Source organism: Chlorocebus sabaeus, chromosome 13, assembly GCF_047675955.1.
Source record: "Chlorocebus sabaeus isolate Y175 chromosome 13, mChlSab1.0.hap1, whole genome shotgun sequence".
NCBI classification, from domain to species: Eukaryota; Metazoa; Chordata; class Mammalia; order Primates; family Cercopithecidae; genus Chlorocebus; species Chlorocebus sabaeus.
The window spans coordinates 77,972,976-77,994,488 of record NC_132916.1 but is presented as its reverse complement, the minus strand read 5'-3'; the positions used below and the strand labels follow the sequence as shown (position 1 = coordinate 77,994,488).

Here is a 21,513-nt window from a genome sequence, read left to right as displayed (position 1 = left end):
GGAAAACCATGGTTTGGTGCCACTGCGTAGTAGAATGCACAGTGGCAAGCACTTATAAGTGGCATAGCCAAGTGTCAGAACGCTTGTCACACCCATGTCCCCTCCACAGTTCCCCTCTGCCCCCTGCTAAGTAGTCCTTGGTGACACTGTGGTAGGCAAAATAATGGACCCTGAAGGTGTCTATATCCTAATCCCTGGGACCTGTGAATATGTTACCTTGTATGGCAAAAGGGACTGCGAATGTGAGTAAGGTTACAGACCTTGAGAGGGGACACCACGCCAGATTATCCGGGTGAACCCAATCTAATGATGTAAGACCTTAGAAGTGGAAAGCCCTTTCCAGCGGGCTAGAGAAATGAGATGGTAGAAGGAGAGGTGTGAAGCATAAAAGGGGCTCAATCCTCCGTTGGTGTCTTTGAAGATGGCTGAAGAGAACTGGGAACTCCTGGGCAGCCTGGGCACTGACACTTGAGTGCTGGAAGTGGCTCTAAGTCTCAACAATTTCTAGTTTCCATGCGGCTTAGCTGTGCTGTGGTTTATGTGCTTCCCATGGGGTCTGGCTCTGCCTGGCATTCATTTCCTGGTCTTCACTGGCCTGCAATCCTTTTGTCTTCATTCCCACAGTTCTCCTGCCCCCTGGCTCCTGTTACCAGAGGCAACCTGAGTGAATCGTAAGCCCCTTGTAACTTGGGTAGCCTCATGCAAGCTCCCCTTATTTGTGGTTTGATCTTAACCACCACTCAACCTCTCTGGGATCGCCATCCTGGTTCATAAGAGGGGAATGAGGAGTGCTCATACCTACACCAGGGGAGGCTGTGAGGGCGGATGCCCTAATATGAAGCAAAGCATGCTAACCTGCTACACACCACACACATGGCTGCCGTTTGGTGGTAGCACAGGGGGCAGGGAGTAGCATTCTATTCTAGCTCCAAAATTCATCTGTTGGTCCCTCCTCTCCTCCCTTGCCCCTTCCTTTACCCATCTTGTTTTCTGTTTGCCTGAAACTCCCAGGGATACCCTCAGGTCTTGCTAAATCCCAGAAGTGGCCTTGGTCCTAAAAACACCCATGACTCCTGCTTTAGATACACCCAGGACAAATGTATTTCACAGTGTACCTCTGAAGCTAGGGCTTCCTGGTCCTCCATGCTCCTGGATGGCTTGCATCAGCCTGGCGGAGCATTCGGCTCTGGCGTGCCTTTCTCGTTACTCCTTGGAGAGGGAGAGTACGCGTGTATATGACTTTCCAACCCAGGGCCTACAGGAGCTTAGGTTTCCATGTAAATAAACACAGGACAAATGTATGCCAGCGGGCTGGGATCAAAACACATCTCCAGCTGTTGGGAACACAAAGAGAAGCAGTTTCCTTAGAAACAGGTTCCCAGGGGAAGGAGTCTAGTGAGGCAATCTGAGACCACAGCAGAAGCAGACCTGAGGGTTCAGGACCCAGTATGTCCTGAGCCCCAGGAAAACAGCAGCCGCTATGGACTCCCTGAGCAGAGGAGCTCCAGGTCTGTAGGAAAAATGGCCCCTTTAGGTCATGTGGAGCCAGTAACGGAGATAAGGGGGTGGGAGCATCAATACTGAATCGTGTTCTGGAAAGTTTTAGCTTCCAAAGCACTTCTGTGTAGAATGCTCAATTGACTCTCCCAACAACCCTGTAATGCAGGCAAAGTAGGTAATATGGTCCCATTGTACAGATGAGACAAGCAAGGTTCACAGAGGCTAAATCCCAGGCCAAGTCTCCCAGTGAAAGCAGCTGAGAAGGGAATATAAATACACCTTATCTTAGGCCCCTGGCTCAGTCTGCAATTGGAAGCTAAATCTGAACTAGCTGAAGACCAAGAGCGTAATTTTCTTATCTTTACAGATTAGGAAAACATAGATATTTACTGAAACACTTAAAAAGCAGACAATCCAAAGCCCTTCTTCATTTTATTTATTTAAGAAAAACAATGCCTTAGGAATAAAGGCAATGCCTAAGGTTTCTTTCACTCACAGGACAGTCTCAGCTGGTTGGGACAGAGTGGAAATTTCCACACACCAGTGTTTCATATGTATACTTTCAAAGTTAAAGGATGTTTGGAGTCCAAAGCTTTCAAGTAGATTAAAATGCATAGCTTTCTAAAAACCTTTGCTGACTCTGGCCAATTTTCAGACTTCTCCAGAATCCAACAGGGCCAACATGATTCACTGAATTCTTTATGAATTAAGAAGCTGTAAATTACACATCTTTTCTTTTAAACATGCATTACTTTCCACACTTTACAGCCAAGCCGAATAAACAGTGTTAGAGAGGTAGTGTTCTCTCTGGGAAGATTTTCTCCCTTCTCTTCCTATTCTTCAAACAGAGGATGGCCTAGTGAAGTGGCAATAGTGGTTAGGGCAGGAGCCCAATGTGACATTTTTGAGAACTGTCACCAGCAGGGTGAACATGACAGCATAAGAAATCCACTTTCATGGACGCTCCAAGATTGGAAAAGGGAGTGGCTCCAGCAGTAATAAGATGCTCTCCCTCATCTAGAGATGACAACAGTTGCTCTTTGTTAGAAAAAGCTTTTCTATCATTCATTCTTTCATTAAATATGGTCTGTATGCCAGGTATTTCCCTACCCTGGAAATAAAGGAGGCCAGACATGAGCTGGAGAAGAGTCTCAGGTGCTGGGATGTGTCCAAGTGTGCCTGGGTCCAGAGGACCCTCATCCCCAAAAAGGAGGCAGCCACCTTCACACTGGGGAGTTTCCAGCTCTGGACAAAAAGAAATGAGCCTAAGACAACTGCCTTTTCACAGTATGGCTGCTGGAAGTTGAACTTGCATCTATGCGAGCACTAATTTATTTAAAAATGATTTTCCAGGAAATGCAAAGGAAGAAGAGTTTGGAAAGAAATAGAAAGTTTGAGTAAAGCTAGTTGTTTCCAGAAAATAAGGTATAGCTATAAGACGCTTGAATATTTGAAAACAAATTGCTGTAACAGCGATGTCTTTGTAAAGATGGAGAGACGATGTTACATCAAATGATTCTGCTTCAAAAGCATGGGACTTGGTCCAGTCCTCTTCTCGCTTTACCCTTCAGGAAGTAAAATGTAAGGTCTGAGTGGGCAAACACCACTGAAGTGGAATCAGAAGCTCTGGCTTCTCCTCCTAGGAGGGACTTTACCCCACCCCGAATCCCAGGTCCGTTCCCACACCTGTAAAATGAGAGTCCTTATCTTCTTTGGGGTTCCCGCAAATCCCAGGATTCCTTTACCCTTTCCATTTTCTTCCAAACCACCCTGCCTCATAAGATGATATTATTTCATCCTCAGAGCAGGCTCGGAGGCAGGCGCTGGCCGCTACCAGCTGTATGCTAAGCAGCTCTGTGAGGCTCAGGGCCAGTGGCAGAACTGCCCAATTTTTGGCAGTGGGATAAAGCAAGGGGCTTTGGAGCACTGAGATCTGGAACGACGTGGTAAATCAGCAGACCCATTTCAGGCCAGCACCCAAGACCCTGTGGGCATGTGGTGTGCAGGGAAGGGCCTCCAAGGGGAGGGGTGGCCTGCAAGGAGGGGACAGTGGGCTCCTCACAGCTGCCTGTGCCCCGCTGAGACACAAACAACACCCTCTTTTGAGTCAAACAACTGACTACCCAGGCTTTGCCAAAATGAGGACAGACTCTTCTGAAAGGGGCCAATTTTATTTCAAGGGTCTAATGGGACCAAGGAGATGGAATTAAAAGTTTCAGCTATTAAAAAAAGGCAATAGACCATCTTCTTCCAAATAAACAAACTATCCTTTGAACAAGAAGACAGCCTTCTAACCAGGTCAGGCTGGAACCAGACCATGAAGGGGACACCCACTCCCTGCCACCACCAGGCTCTCCTCTCTTGAATCTGAGCCCCCCGACTTTCTGCTGTGCTGCTTTGGGGAGCCTAGTGCTTTCCTGCTGGGGCCTTGCCAAGGATCGATCTGATGAGCTCATGTGACACAGACCCTTCCCGAACACAGTGCTTACATTTGGAAAGGGGCCCCTACAAATTTCTAAGGGCAGAATTCTAGGCAGGGAAATCTTCCTACCATCTCTCAAGTCACATAATAAAGGCAGTTACCAGCTCTTCAAAAATATAACACTTGCCCCAACTACCAATTTTCAATATTTTATGACCTTTTAAAAAAAAACTCCTAACTAGGCTGGGCATGGTGGCTCACACCTGTAATCTCAGCACTTGGGAGGCCGAGGCGGGTGGATCATTTTAGCTCAGGAGTTCGAGACCAGTCTCACCAACATGGTGAAACCCTGCCTCTACTAAAAATACAAAAATTAGCTGGACGTGGTGGGAGGTGCCTGTAGTCCCAGCTACTCAGGAGGCTGAAGCAGGAGAATCGCTTGAACCCCGGAGGTAGAGGTTGTAGTGAGCAGAGATCTTGCCACTGCACTCCAGCCTGGGCAACAGAGCAAGACTCTGTCTCAAAACAAAAACAAACAAATAGAAATTCCAAACCATAATTTTTCCCCCTCACATATGCCACCTTTCTCTCTATGATTGCAGCTTATTATTTGTGTGTGTGAAGACTACATTATATGAAATGATTTACAGGATGGCAACAAAAGCTTGACAGAGCGGAAAAAGCTGGAGCATTCCTCTCAACTCTTACATTAATATTTGAAGAGCAGTGTTCATAAGACGTGTTTCCATATCATTGGTTTGTTGGCGTTTTCTGCTATCCTCTGGTTCTAACTTTCTTAGCATGAGGATTGAATCAGAACTATGAAAGAATTATCTGGATTAAATGGAATGTATGCTGTTTTTAAAACAACATATATTAAACAAGATCCGGCCGGGCGCGGTGGCTCAAGCCTGTAATCCCAGCACTTTGGGAGGCCGAGACGGGCGGATCACGAGGTCAGGAGATCGAGACCATCCTGGCGAACACGGTGAAACCCCGTCTCTACTAAAAATACAAAAAACTAGCCGGGCGAGGTGGCGGGCGCCTGTAGTCCCAGCTACTCCGGAGGCTGAGGCAGGAGAATGGCGTAAACCCGGGAGGCGGAGCTTGCAGTGAGCTGAGATCCGGCCACTGCACTCCAGCCTGGGTGACAGAGCCAGACTCCGTCTCAAAAAAAAAAAAAAAATAAAATAAAAAAAAATAAAAAAAAAAAAAAATAAACAAGATCCAAAACAAATAATGAATATAATTAGAGAAGACATTATTCTTGTAGTAAGCAGTTCTATACTCTGAATACACATCTCACCAAATAAAAAACATATAGTCATATTCATAACCTATAGTTTATTTTTTTATTTTATTTATTTTTAATTATTTTTATTTATTTTTTATTTTTTTATTTTTTTGAGATGGAGTCTCACTCTGGCACCTAGGCTAGAGTGTAGTAGCACAATCTCGGCTCACTGCAACCTCTGCCTCCCAGATTCAAGGGATTCTGCTGCCTCACCCTCCCAAGTAACTGGGATCACACGCGTGTACCACCATGCTCAGCTAATTTTTGTATTATTAATAGAGACGGGTTTTCACCATGTTGGCCAGGCTGGTCTCGATCTCCTGACCTCAAGTGATCCACCTGCCTCGGCCTCCCAAAGTGCTGGGATCACAGGCGTGAGCCACTGCACCAGGTCTCATAACCTCTAAAGAAATAGATTAGGGTTTTGCCATCAAAAACTAAGAAAAAGAGGAAAAGCCCCTTTTAAAATATATCATCAAAGGAAGAAAATAAAAATTTAAAAATCATCAAAATATTTCACTGAAGTCTTAGGTAGCTGATCAAATACTGAAGGTGAGTGGAAAGCCACATGGGTCTGGTGTAGTCGTCTGGCCCTGACGGAGACACTAGTATCTCAGTTTTCTCTACTCTGATCATGGATTTGAAAACATGAACGTGACACTGAGGGGACATCATCCCCAAATGCTCCCAGCCTCTGAACATCCGCTTCCATTACGTGTTTAAAACGAGATAAGGAAGCAGCGGTCCTGGCCTTGGCCCGGAGATTCGGTGCTATTCTCCAGCGGCAAGGCTGCTGCTGAGGGCGCATCAGCAGTGGCCTTGGCTCTGGGCGATCTTCCAGCTTTGGGAACAACACCTCTGACTGATCCTCAACACTTCCTTCTTTCCTGCTTGTGCCCAACAACAGCCCAGGATGGGTCCAGGTGAACCCCAAGGGCTCTCTCAGACACAGAGACCAGGATTTCAGCCTCCTGGGCACCAGGCTGTCAGCTCCTCAGTAGGTGTGTCTCTACAAAGGGATGGGAAATGTACCTTTCGTTTTAGTGCTCAAAGAAAGACGCGCAACTCCACCCTCCATTTCTGTTACCAACGTCTGTGCTGCGGAAATAATTACTGGACTCAAGACTGACATCCGTTATGGAGCTGAGGGGCCCAAAACAAGTCTAGAGAAAGCAAACAATTACTGGTCCAATGACAGGGTTCTATCGCGCTGTGGTGGAAAGAACCCAGACTGTGAAGGCAGGAAACCCGGAAACAGTCGGTCGCGGTTGTGCCCTTACCTGAGAGGTGACTGGCAAATCCCACAACCTTTGGAATCTCAGGGTCCTCATCTGAAAACACTCCCTCCCTCCCAGAGTGGTCATGGGAACTGAATGGGCTGAGGGATGAGAAAGGGCTCTGCCGCCCTCTAACAGACACCCCCCAACACCTTTGTTCTTCTTAAGCACGACAGTGCTAGTCAGGACTCCTTAGGAAAGACTGTTTCCGCTCTGGGACCCAAAACCTAGCACTAAAGACAACTGAGAAAAGCTACATCAGAAGATCATTTGAGGAAATGTTCATTAGGATCTGGGTCACCCGGAACCAGTTTCTCTCGCCAAGACCTCCTTCCTGCAGAAGCACCCTCTCTGCGCCACGCTCCATGGAGGCGCCAAGGGCAAGGCCTGGGAAGGGAAGAGTGAGCCTTCCCTGGTAGAGGGGCCACTCCCCAGGCAGTGGGGAGACCACTTTTTGCATGCAACAGGACTGACTTACCAGGTAGCGCTCCTCCTGCCTCATGCTGGGGGTGCGGATCATGTGATTCTGTTCCCCTCTCCAGTCTCCAAAGCGACGGAAAAAATAGTTAGATAAGAACCGGTTGACGGGGTCTCTAATGATGTTGATGTAGACAGGCTGGTCTCCTCCAAACCTAACACAAACATTGAGTTCGTTACAACCCATCACTGCAGGAGGAAAACAGGGCCTACTTAGACAACATCTCCCCTCCCCTCTAGGTTAACTTACTGAAAGATGATCTCCTATGCGAAGGTGCCAATGACACGTAATAAGCAAACAGGGTTTCCCGATAGGCATTTTATTATCATGTAGGAAGTGGGGAGGATGACACCTGTTCCAGGTACCTGTTGAGGGGCTGTGAGGACATTTCATAGTATAGGTACAAACCACACCATTGTGCACGTTAAGGAAGAGATGGTGTCCAGTTTTCTCACTAGGCTGTAGGTTTCTCGAGGATGGGGGCCACTCTGTATCGGATTTAGTATTTCCAATGGCTAGAACAGAACCCATGGGGACACAGTTGGCCCTTGGTGAATGTTTCAGTTGATTGGTAGGTTCTGACTGCCTTGCTGAGTGAGATGGCCCTTCCTCTACATTGTAATTCACAGTTCTGGGTCAGGTGCTCTGCAGTGAGTGAGTGAATAACAGCCAGTCTTCACTGAGCACTGTCTATTCACCTTGTTCTAAATACGTCATGCAACCAGCTTGCTGAAGCCCATAACACGTCAACAGAGTAGAAAACATAATTATCCTCATTTACACTTGGGGAAACTGAGGCAGGAATAAGGTTCATAACTTGTAGCTGAACTAGGATATGGGTCCAGGCAATCTGGCTCTAGAATCTATGCTCTTAATTATGGAAAAGTGATTTCCAGAGTTGAGGAAATTTTGTGTGGGATATCAAGAATGAAACAATATTCAACATAATTATCCTCAAGTGATGGCAAGCGGCTTCAGATAAAAATAAAGCAAATAGCCAGGTGTTCCATTTTAATTCCTTCCATGAAAGGATTAGACAAATCCACTAAATCTTGGCCGAAGAACAAGGTCTTCCTGAGGCAAAGTGATGAGATTGGCTGGATTTGTCTTAACAATTCCTTCTTTTTCTCTTTGAACTGCTTGAAAGCAGTAGCCTTGAGGAGTCCAGGGAGACTGCCCCAGTCTCTGGGCAGAGGTCATGCTCTGGTGACCTCCTGAGGGGCCTGCAGGGTTCTCTAGCCCTATGACCTTGTGACATTCTGAGGAACGTGCCTGGACATTCTCTCAGGGGTCAGAAAGAACTAAGAGAAAACAAACTGACAGGACCCCGCTACTGCCTCTCTCCAGGAGCTAGCAGACTCCATTCACCCTTCAAAACCCAGCTTGGAGTCACATCACATCCTTCAGCAATTAATGCCCAACCCAGGGTCCATGCCTCCCTCCTCTGTGCCCCGGGCCCTCTCTCCTGCACTGTGTGGAAATGTGTGCCTCTCCCATCATACTGTGGGCCTCCTGCAGCCAGGAATGACACCCTCTAGCTCAGTGTGTGGCACACAGTAGGTGCTCAACAAATGATGACCAAATTAAGAAATGAACATCTGAGTGTGTGCCTCTCAGTTATTAATGTTTCTTCTCATATCATGGGACTCTGTTGTCAGAGGAAAGGCATAACAAGCCACCCATCCTTTTCTGTGTATGAATTCATATAATGTTGCTCTTGGTTTATTTGCATTTTAAAAAAGAATCTTCAGAGAGAAGAATCCAAAGGGACAACTCTGAGATAGTGGAATTTCAGGCACCAGGACACATGAATGATACCCTGGAGCCCTTAAATACTACCACATTGGAACACACACTGCTCACGGATGAGATTAGCCTTGCAGTGTGAATCTTGCTGGTTCTCAGAAATACACATTCATGTAACTGGATGAACAACTCACTGGAGTCCCAGGAGCTAGCTGTGCCAACCACCGGCTAACTACTGTACACATCCCAGATTTATCCCCCTTTTAAAATTAAATTGGGTTTCATATCTATGATAAACAGTAACTAAAGTAATAAAGCTAGGGACTAGGAAGACAAGGTTTGCATACCAAATACGCACATAATTAGACCCTCAAAATTGCTTCACGCTTTTAAAAACCTCAACTGTTCTTCTATGTTCATGTGAAGAATGATTGCTAGTGCTAGTTAGCAGAACTGCCCAATCATATGAATCTATGTACAGTGTCCCATCAGGAGATGGCTCTCAGCCTCACCACTGCCATCTTTGATCAATGGTGAGAGAAGTAAGGACTGGCAAGTCTTGATGAGCATGGATGACTTGCTCTTGTTTGCATGCTGCAACCCAATGCAAGATTTCCAGAATAGTTTTCCAAAATGGAAGTTTTAGATGGCTTAAGAATGTATTGTCAAGTATCAGATAATATAGTAGGCTCTCTCTAGAAGTTTCTAACTATGAGAAAGAGGTGTCTGGTATATATCTCCCCCTTTGCAGAAGGCAATAATGGTCGCAGGCTGCCAGCCCTCTGTACACACAGCTTCTGCCAAATTGGGAAAATCTGGGGTGACACGTCAGTTATACAGAAGAGGCCAGAATACCACCATGCTACCACCAGGGACCACAGCATAGCACATATCCTAGTGCCCGAGCAGGGAAGCAAATTTCCCTACCCTCATGCCATCTTCTTTGAGCATCAGTTTCTCCTCTCAGTATTTTAAAACTCTGGTCAGAATTCCTGGCTACCATTTATAAAGTCCCTGGGTCACCTGAACCTTTTGCTCACTCATGATTTCATTCTGGGGATGAGAATGGTTTGTACCCTACCATCCCATACAGTGAAAAACTCTGCCTGATTTTTAAAAGCCTTAAGAGAAGATTCCACAACCTCCCTGTGAAGTCTACTCTGTCAGTTGAAAAGTCTTTCTTGCACCCAGCCAATATTTAAAATTTTCCTTTCATGCACATTTCCTTTTGTTTGAACCATCTGACACAAAGAATTTGCATCTCCTATGCTTTTACAACGCTTAGCCTTTTCAACTTCCATTTTAATTCCTTTAACTTTTTATTGTTTCCTTCAAAAATTCCTTTGGCTTTTATCTTAAGACTTATTGCCCTTCATTTTATAATCTACAGCTCTAATTTGATCTTTATGGAGCTCTAAAAATTTGTGGTGACTACGGCTGATCACAGGTTCTAAGTAGTGCATACACTAGAGAGTAGAAGAGTCAGGCCATATTTTGTTTTTGTTCAACAACACACTCTTTTGTCCTTCAGTCACCATAATTACTCCTGCATCTATGAAGCTCTTTTAAGCCGTCCTAAAATAGCAGGCAATACCAATTTCTTTGACATTTGTTCACAGATCCTATTCACCGACTCTGTAATCACTCCTCTGGGCTTCCTTCGGACTCTGCAAATGTGTCATAGTTTTTAAATTTTACTTATTTTTTTGATGAGAAGATGAAGACCTGTAGCAGGGCATAATTCTCTAGCAACCACAACTGCATGGTTCTCATTCTGAGAGGCATTTCCAAACACCTCATTCTGAGCATTTTCATCAGCATCTGTCTCACACTGCTACCTCAATCAATTCATCAACCCATCGATAATATTAGTCACCTCTTCAATAGCTACACAAAGCACTAGTAAAAATTTTAGGTATATTTTCATCAAAATTTGAAAGGCATTCTTCCTGAGATAATAATTATTGCACATATTAAATCAATACTTAAGACCAGAATTATCCTTGAGAATTAAGACTGTTTTGTACTCCAATTACGGTAGAGATTACTGTGATTGCAATCAGTTTTTGAAAGTATATTCGGGGGGTGGAGCAAGATGGCCGAATAGGAACAGCTCCAGTCTCCAACTCCCAGCGCGAGCGACACAGAAGACCGGTGATTTCTGCATTTTCAACTGAGCCTCTGCTGCTGATACCCAGGCAAACAGGCTCTGGAGTGGACCTCAAGCAATCTCCAACAGACCTACAGCTGAGGGTCCTGACTGTTAGAAGGAAAACTATCAAACAGGAAGGACACCTACACCAAAACCCCATCAGTACATCACCATCATCAAAGACCGGAGGCAGATAAAACCACAAAGATGGGGAAAAAGCAGGGCAGAAAAGCTGGAAATTCAAAAAATAAGAGCGCATCTCCCCCGGCAAAGGAGCGCAGCTCATCGCCAGCAACGGATCAAAGCTGGACGGAGAATGACTTCGACGAGATGAGAGAAGAAGGCTTCAGTCCATCAAATTTCTCAGAGCTAAAGGAGGAATTACGTACCCAGCGCAAAGAAACTAAAAATCTTGAAAAAAAAGTGGAAGAATTGATGGCTAGAGTAATTAATGCAGAGAAGCTCATAAACGAAATGAAAGAGACGAAAACCATGACACAAGAAATACGTGACAAATGCACAAGCTTCAGTAACCGACTCGATCAACTGGAAGAAAGAATGTCAGCGATTGAGGATCAAATGAATGAAATGAAGCGAGAAGAGAAACCAAAAGAAAAAAGAAGAAAAAGAAATGAACAAAGCCTGCAAGAAGTATGGGATTATGTAAAAAGACCAAATCTACGTCTGATTGGGGTGCCTGAAAGTGAGGGGGAAAATGGAACCAAGTTGGAAAACACTCTTCAGGATATCATCCAGGAGAACTTCCCCAACCTAGTAGGGCAGGCCAACATTCAAATCCAGGAAATACAGAGAATGCCACAAAGATACTCCTCGAGAAGAGCAACTCCAAGACACATAATTGCCAGATTCACCAAAGTTGAAATGAAGGAAAAAATCTTAAGGGCAGCCAGAGAGAAAGGTCGGGTTACCCACAAAGGGAAGCCCATCAGACTAACAGCAGATCTCTCGGCAGAAACTCTTCAAGCCAGAAGAGAGTGGGGGCCAATATTCAACATTCTTAAAGAAAAGAATTTTAAACCCAGAATTTTATATCCAGCCAAACTAAGTTTCATAAGTGAAGGAGAAATAAAATCCTTTACAGATAAGCAAATGCTTAGAGATTTTGTCACCACTAGGCCTGCCTTACAAGAGACCCTGAAGGAAGCACTAAACATGGAAAGGAACAACCGGTACCAGCCATTGCAAAAACATGCCAAAATGTAAAGACCATCAAGGCTAGGAAGAAACTGCATCAACTAACGAGCAAAATAACCAGTTAATATCATCATGGCAGGATCAAGTTCACACATAACAATCTTAACCTTAAATGTAAATGGACTAAATGCTCCAATTAAAAGACACAGACTGGCAAACTGGATAAAGAGTCAAGACCCATCAGTCTGCTGTATTCAGGAGACCCATCTCACACGCAGAGACATACATAGGCTCAAAATAAAGGGATGGAGGAAGATTTACCAAGCAAATGGAGAACAAAAAAAAAGCGGGGGTTGCAATACTAGTCTCTGATAAAACAGACTTTAAACCATCAAAGATCAAAAGAGACAAAGAAGGCCATTACATAATGGTAAAGGGATCAATTCAACAGGAAGAGCTAACTATCCTAAATATATATGCACCCAATACAGGAGCACCCAGATTCATAAAGCAAGTCCTTAGAGACTTACAAAGAGACTTAGACTCCCATACAATAATAATGGGAGACTTCAACACTCCACTGTCAACATTAGACAGATCAACGAGACAGAAAGTTAACAAGGATATCCAGGAATTGAACTCATCTCTGCAGCAAGCAGACCTAATAGACATCTATAGAACTCTCCACCCCAAATCAACAGAATATACATTCTTCTCAGCACCACGTCGTACTTACTCCAAAATTGACCACGTAATTGGAAGTAAAGCACTCCTCAGCAAATGTACAAGAACAGAAATTATAACAAACTGTCTCTCAGACCACAGTGCAATCAAACTAGAACTCAGGACTAAGAAACTCAATCAAAACCGCTCAACTACATGGAAACTGAACAACCTGCTCCTGAATGACTACTGGGTACATAACAAAATGAAGGCAGAAATAAAGATGTTCTTTGAAACCAATGAGAACAAAGATACAACATACCAGAATCTCTGGGACACATTTAAAGCAGTGTGTAGAGGGAAATTTATAGCACTAAATGCCCACAAGAGAAAGCAGGAAAGATCTAAAATTGACACTCTAACATCGCAATTAAAAGAACTAGAGAAGCAAGAGCAAACACATTCGAAAGCTAGCAGAAGGCAAGAAATAACTAAGATCAGAGCAGAACTGAAGGAGATAGAGACACAAAAAACGCTCCAAAAAATCAATGAATCCAGGAGTTGGTTTTTTGAAAAGATCAACAAAATTGACAGACCACTAGCAAGACTAATAAAGAAGAAAAGAGAGAAGAATCAAATCGACGCAATTAAAAATGATAAAGGGGATATCACCACCGACCCCACAGAAATACAAACTACCATCAGAGAATACTATAAACACCTCTACGCAAATAAACTGGAAAATCTAGAAGAAATGGATAATTTCCTGGACACTTACACTCTTCCAAGACTAAACCAGGAAGAAGTTGAATCCCTGAATAGACCAATAGCAGGCTCTGAAATTGAGGCAATAATTAATAGCCTGCCAACCAAAAAAAGTCCAGGACCAGATGGATTCACAGCTGAATTCTACCAGAGGTACAAGGAGGAGCTGGTACCATTCCTTCTGAAACTATTCCAATCAATAGAAAAAGAGGGAATCCTCCCTAACTCATTTTATGAGGCCAACATCATCCTGATACCAAAGCCTGGCAGAGACACAACAAAAAAAGAGAATTTTAGACCAATATCCCTGATGAACATCGATGCAAAAATCCTCAATAAAATACTGGCAAACCGGATTCAGCAACACATCAAAAAGCTTATCCACCATGATCAAGTGGGCTTCATCCCTGGGATGCAAGGCTGGTTCAACATTCGCAAATCAATAAACATAATCCAGCATATAAACAGAACCAAAGACAAGAACCACATCATTATCTCAATAGATGCAGAAAAGGCTTTTGACAAAATTCAACAGCCCTTCATGCTAAAAACGCTCAAGAAATTCGGTATTGATGGAACGTACCTCAAAATAATAAGAGCTATTTATGACAAACCCACAGCCAATATCATACTGAATGGGCAAAAACTGGAAGCCTTCCCTTTGAAAACTGGCACAAGACAGGGATGCCCTCTCTCACCACTCCTATTCAACATAGTGTTGGAAGTTCTGGCTAGGGCAATCAGGCAAGAGAAAGAAATCAAGGGGATTCAGTTAGGAAAAGAAGAAGTCAAATTGTCCCTGTTTGCAGATGACATGATTGTATATTTAGAAAACCCCATTGTCTCAGCCCAAAATCTCCTTAAGCTGATAAGCAACTTCAGCAAAGTCTCAGGATACAAAATTAATGTGCAAAAATCACAAGCATTCTTATACACCAGTAACAGACAAACAGAGAGCCAAATCAGGAATGAACTTCCATTCACAATTGCTTCAAAGAGAATAAAATACCTAGGAATCCAACTTACAAGGGATGTAAAGGACCTCTTCAAGGAGAACTACAAACCACTGCTCAGTGAAATCAAAGAGGACACAAACAAATGGAAGAACATACCATGCTCATGGATAGGAAGAATCAATATCGTGAAAATGGCCATACTGCCCAAGGTAATTTATAGATTCAATGCCATCCCCATCAAGCTACCAATGAGCTTCTTCACAGAATTGGAAAAAACTGCTTTAAAGTTCATATGGAACCAAAAAAGAGCCCGCATCTCCAAGACAATCCTAAGTCAAAAGAACAAAGCTGGAGGCATCACGCTACCTGACTTCAAACTATACTACAAGGCTACAGTAACCAAAACAGCATGGTACTGGTACCAAAACAGAGATATAGACCAATGGAACAGAACAGAGTCCTCAGAAATAATACCACACATCTACAGCCATCTGATCTTTGACAAACCTGAGAGAAACAAGAAATGGGGAAAGGATTCCCTATTTAATAAATGGTGCTGGGAAAATTGGCTAGCCATAAGTAGAAAGCTGAAACTGGATCCTTTCCTTACTCCTTATACGAAAATTAATTCAAGATGGATTAGAGACTTAAATGTTAGACCTAATACCATAAAAATCCTAGAGGAAAACCTAGGTAGTACCATTCAGGACATAGGCATGGGCAAAGACTTCATGTCTAAAACACCAAAAGCAACAGCAGCAAAAGCCAAAATTGACAAATGGGATCTCATTAAACTAAAGAGCTTCTGCACAGCAAAAGAAACTACCATCAGAGTGAACAGGCAACCTACAGAATGGGAGAAAATTTTTGCAATCTACTCATCTGACAAAGGGCTAATATCCAGAACCTACAAATAACTCAAACAAATTTACAAGAAAAAAACAAACAACCCCATCCAAAAGTGGGCAAAGGATATGAACAGACATTTCTCAAAAGAAGACATTCATACAGCCAACAGACACATGAAAAAATGCTCATCATCACTGGCCATCAGAGAAATGCAAATCAAAACCACAATGAGATACCATCTCACACCAGTTAGAATGGCGATCATTCAAAAGTCAGGAAACAACAGATGCTGGAGAGGATGTGGAGAAATAGGAACACTTTTACACTGTTGGTGGGATTGTAAACTAGTTCAACCATTATGGAAAACAGTATGGCGATTCCTCAAGGATCTAGAACTAGATGTACCATATGACCCAGCCATCCCATTACTGGGTATATACCCAAAGGATTATAAATTATGCTGCTATAAAGACACATGCACACGTATGTTTATTGCAGCACTATTCACAATAGCAAAGACTTGGAATCAACCCAAATGTCCATCAGTGACAGATTGGATTAAGAAAATGTGGCACATATACACCATGGAATACTATGCAGCCATAAAAAAGGATGAGTTTGTGTCCTTTGTAGGGACATGGATGCAGCTGGAAACCATCATTCTTAGCAAACTATCACAAGAGCAGAAAACCAAACACCGCATGTTCTCACTCATAGGCGGGAACTGAACAATGAGATCACTTGGACTCGGGAAGGGGAACATCACACACCGGGGCCTATCATGGGGAGGGGGGAGGGGGGAGGGATTGCATTGGGAGTTATACCTGATGTAAATGACGAGTTGATGGGTGCAGCACACCAACAAGGCACAAGTATACATATGTAGCAAACCTGCACGTTGTGCACATGTACCCTACAACTTAAAGTTTAATAATAATAAATAAATTAAAAAAAAAAAAAGAAAGTATATTCTGTTCTTTTAAGAAATTCTAGTAAAAAATAATATGTATATGTAATATATATATTTGCCCTTTTCATCATTTTAAAGTATATAATTCAGTAGTATTAAGACATTTACATTGTTGTGAAGTCATCACCACCACCTATCTCCAGAACGTTTTCAAGTTCCCAAATGGAAACTGCCCATTGAACATAAAAATCTCTTTTCCTGCTTTCCCCACCCCTGGTAACCACCATTCTGCCAAAAGCCTACCTCCTTTTTAGCCTCTGACCTGGAAGTAGAGGTTACCTTTGTGCTGCTATCTACCTTAAAGGGTGAAAAGTACCATAGGCCAGAGGCCCAGGGCTTTGATCCTTGTCAGTGAGGGAGGAAGACACTTTGAAGTGAGAGAAAGTCCATCATGGAAAAGAACAGGACCTTTCAGGGGCAGAGTGAGGAGTGGCTGAGGTGGAGAGGGGTAGAGCTGGCTGTTTATTTTTAAGACAGAGTTTTGCTCTTGTTGCTCAGGCTGGAGTGCAATGGTGTGATCTCAGCTTACTGCATCATCTGCCTCCCGGGTTCAAGTGATTCTCCAGCCACAGTCTCCCAAGTAGCTGGGATTACAGGCACCCATCACCATGCCCGGCTAATTTTTGTATTTTTAGTAGAGATGGGGTTTCGCCATGTTGGCCAGGCTGGTCTCGAACTCTTGACCTCAAGTGATCTGCCTGCCTTGGCCTCCCAACATGCTGGGATTACAGGTATGAGCCACTGTGCCCAGCCAAGATGGCTGTTAAAGGGCCCTTTGCTGGAGCCTGTTGCAGTAACAAGAGTCCCTGAACGTCCAGTGGGGGCCAGCATGGTGGGGAGGTCTGGCCTCTGTCCTCATACCCCCTGTAGTGGGCACTTCCATCTCCTCTGCCCAGGACTAGACTTCCCCCCTGCCCACCACTGCCCATCACAAAACACAAGGAAAAGAGACAGTCGTGCTTTGCTCTCCGGTCTGTCCTAAGGCAGGAGAGATGGAAACATTTGCTGTGAGAAGATGAGACAAATGGGGAAGGAGGTGGGTGGTTGGGTCAGGGCTCCTGCTCAGAGAGGAAGATGAATTGACAAGGCATGAAATAAACAGTAGGAAATAATCAGGAAATGAGGTGGGCTGAAGGAAAGTCCAGATTATACTCGTCGCTGATGGGCCAACACAGCTGGTGGCCCATGCAGCAGCAGAGATCCACTCCCCATAGAGGGAAAAGCAGAAATATGAGGAAGTAACGGCCGATTTAGGAAGATGAGTCCAGCCAGGGTTCACATAGAGAAAACCCAGAGAAAACTCGCACTTGTGAATGGAACTTCTGCGCTGTGTTTAAGGAGGCAGAGACGGTGTTAACTGCTAATACCGATTTTTACTTTGGTGTTTTCTTCAGTTTGCAGTGTCTGTCAAATGATAAGAGATTTGAAGGGCACAGAATTGAGATGGATCACTTGGCTAAGAAGAATAAAAAAGTCAGCATTTACAAATAAGATGTGAAAACCAAACTGACTTGTGAAATCGGCGAAGTCTGATTTGTTTTGTTAAAGAATGCCATCAGAGGGCAGAGTTTGTTCACAAAAGTTGACACAAGAAACACTGTTCACATCAGTAATTGAGACTTCACTTGCAGAGACGAGAAAAGGTGTCCAGAATGCACCCCCATGCACATCACGCCCCACTGCTTTTCTGGTGATTGACTAATTTTCACATTTTTGTTTGTTTTTGCAAGTTACTATTGGCACTGGAGCCACCTTCTGAGATACATGAGAGATGGAAGCAAAGGAAGGTGAGGGGATCATGGGAAAGAAAGGAAGAATGACATGGAAGAAGGATAAGGGAAGTGGTGGTTTGAAATTATCTAGCATATTGGTGTCTCTTATAATGCATTTGGACTCTTTTGATAGCATTGGGCTCTGAGGTAAAACTTCTTAAGGGATTCCCTGCAAAAGCACATTTGGAAGGGTGAGGGGCATTGTAGATTGCAAAAATATTTATACCCCCCGAAAAATAAAAGCTTAGAAAACAAATAAAATTGAGGGCAGGGGACAGACAAATGTGAATTGTAGTCTCTCACAAGGCTTTCTAGTGTGTGGATCCAAGATAGATTTGGAGAGATGCCGTTGATGTTGGAAAGTTGATATCTTTTTCAGAAATTGTTTCCTAAAGTTACTCTGAAAACTGGAAAAAGATACGTGAAACCACAGTATGCAAATATTAAAAATCCTACTTAAATATCCTAGCAAAGAGAAGCATATTTTAGGCCAACGTAGTTTTGACTCAATTCTCCAGACAATCCAGGTGAAAAATATTTGTCTGGCTGGAATTTCCAGGGAGTTCCACGACTGTGTGAAAAAGCAGTCCAGTGTGCAACTCAGGGATCCTCACCGAAGCCTGAGATCTCTGCTGAGCTCGCTGTGCACATGTCCCAGGCAGGAATCCTTCCCTGAGGCAAAACACCTGATTGGTCTGAACCAATTACTTCCCATCTTTGGATTAATAAAGCTAGATATCGTTCCTTCTAACTCTAAAAACGGAAAAAGAAGAAACAGGACAAGAAGCCTAGATGGTGAAAAAAATGAAGTAGGTCAGCTACAGAAACACCAAATGCTCACAGGGTAGTATTTTACATGACTCAAGAGTGTCTAAATTTCAAGGTAAAAATGCCATCATTAATGGAATAAAAAAAGAAAGGGCAATTAGCTATGGTATAATGCCATACTCTTCAAAAGTTCTGACCATTTGTGTGCAAAAAAAAGTGGGGAGGGAGGCCTGACTTTCATTCTTACAGTCCGCTTGCCAGCAAGTATTGTGCGGCATGTTAACGATGTGCAGAGGATTGGAAATATCAACAAAGAATATTAGGTTGCAGTATCAGTTCTTCTCGTGGGACCCTCATTATCCTGAAACAAGCAATACGTCTGTCAGCAGTTATAAGGGTAGGTTTCTTAAGATCAGCTTCATTATCTTTATAACTTATTATTCAAAATACATCTAAAACTTATTTTTTAAAGTATGTTAATGTCCTTGGCTGTGCACGGTGTCTCACGCCTGTAATCCCAGCACTTGGGAGGCTGAGGTGGGCAAATCACTTGAGGCTATGAGTTTGAGGCTAGCCTGGCCACCATGGTGAAACCCTGTCTCCACTAAAAATAGAAAAATTAGCCAGGTATGGTGGTGCATGCCTGTAATTCCAGCTACTTGAGAGGCTGAGGCAGGAGAATCATTTGAACTGAGGTTACAGTGAGCTGGGATTGCACCACTGTACTCCAGCCTGGGTGACAGAGTAAGACTCCATCTCAAAAAAAAAAAAAAGGTAATGTCAAAGTCCTCTTAACAAGTTCCAACTTAGTTGTTTTCCTCTTGTCAATTGCATATTGACACATAAATTTTCCTTAAAGAAAGCTATTCCTTTAAACAAGGAAAAGCTGATTTTTAATGTCCCATGTTCCATGTGTGGAACAATCATAGTCTTGTCATATACTGAAGTTCAACTGATCATTCTCTTCCTTTTCATGGAAGTCTGGTAGCTAAGGGCCCAGGCACAGGTATTTGGGTGTAAAGAGAGGAGGAGGTTGCTCCTGAGGAGTCAGTTTTGGCTTTTTATTGAAAGCAGCAAAGCTGGTCAGGTAGTCTCTTGTTATTTCTGCTTAAAACTCTTGACTGCTGTTCCAGCCCAGTCGTGTCCATCCTGGTCTGCACTGCATCCCTTTCAGTTCCTCTCGGCCCCACTCTTCTGCTGGTGGCTGTGCTGGGAATGCCCTCCCCCTTCACTTGTCTAAAGCTGACCCATCCCTCACCTCCCTGCAGAAACGCCCTCCCAGAGTCCTGGTCCCACAGGAGGTTCCTCCCCTAGGGGAGGCCCTGTGACCACCCTCTCCTTACAGCCATCACACTTTAATGGAAGAACTTAGAGTCTCCCAACGGCAAGAAAAACATTTAATGTTGACTGCAGAAGCCCCAGTTCTCATGTCGTGTATAGAAGAGAGAAGGTAATCCATAGATATGTGTTTAATTGAGTAAAATGGAACTGAGGGAGGAGAAGCAGAGCCCAGCCCAGCCCTCAAGGTGTCTCCATAGAAACTGAGTCAGGAGTTGGGCAGTGGGCTCAGCCTGAGACGTCTATAGAATTGTCTTTTTAAGTGCCACTCTGAATGTATATAGCATGTGATATGTTTTGGCTCTGTGTCCCCACCCAAATCTCATCTTGAATTGTACATCTGTAATTCCCACGTGTTGTGGGAGGGACCTGATGGGAGATAACTTGAATCATGGGGTGGTTTCCCCCATACTATTCTCATGGTAGCGAATAAGTCTCACAAGATATGATGGTTTTATCAGGGATTTCTGCTTTTGCATCTTCCTCATTTTCTCTTGCCGCCACCATGTAAGAAGTGCTTTTCGATTCCTGCCATGATTCTGAGGCCTCCCCAGTCACATGGAACTGTAAGTCCAATTAAACCTATTTTTCTTCCCAGTCTTGGATATCAGCAGCATGAAAATGGACCAATACAGTGGCCTTCTCTCAGAAGGCCTTTCCTTCACAGTTCAGAGCATCCCTATATGGTAGGGATGACTGAGAACTATCCTTGTTTTACAGATGGAAAAACAGAAAAACAGAGACCTCTAAGAGGTTGAATGGCTTGCCGAGAATCATGACCAGTAGGGAGGCCAGTTCTGACACCAGAGGTCCTGACGGCCAGGCCGACACCGTTTTCTGTAGACGTGGTGTCTTCTAAAAGGCACTTATCTTTTTTATTTTTTCCTTTCAGAATTAAAGCAATGAAGACTAAACTCCTGTACATGTGTTTGATGGTAGAGGCCATAACAGACTTTGGCCACCATGTTATGCTCTGCTGACCCAATTAAAATATTGGCCATGGCTTCTAATTTGTGTTTTATACTGTTCAGAGATACATACTTAAAACTTGTTGCACTGCAATCTGTTTGGTTGTAAAGATTTGACCTATGAAGCAAGAAGTGTTCACGAATGAGGTTTAAGGATGTCAGGGGTGACTTAGAAGGAAACGCGGTAGAACAGCAAAGATCAGGGAAGCAGTGCTTTTCTCTTTGCAAGTCATAAAACACAATGCCTGAAAGAGCTAATAAGCCTTGTTATCTAATCATGTCTAATAATATGCTTGTGGCCTTCTGGAATTAAGAGTCAGGGCACATAACCTGGATAATCCAGTAACAAGCCATTTGATAAATATGGTTGAAAACACACTCCTAGCTGCCCAGCACCTGGCCCTGGGTCACTGCGGAAAATCTGCAGGAGTCCTGTTACC

At 43.7% G+C, this 21,513-nt stretch overlaps 1 protein-coding gene across 2 annotated transcripts in view; it reads right to left on the bottom strand.

Moving 5' to 3' along the window:
- Positions 1–21,513, bottom strand: part of UST (uronyl 2-sulfotransferase) — a 321,091-nt gene that overhangs the window by 103,172 nt on the left and 196,406 nt on the right. For both annotated transcript variants that reach the window (XM_008006705.3, XM_008006707.3), the window contains exon 5: positions 6,972–7,125. In XM_008006705.3, coding sequence (XP_008004896.1) covers positions 6,972–7,125 — 154 coding nt within the window. The remainder of the gene's footprint in view (positions 1–6,971; positions 7,126–21,513) is intronic.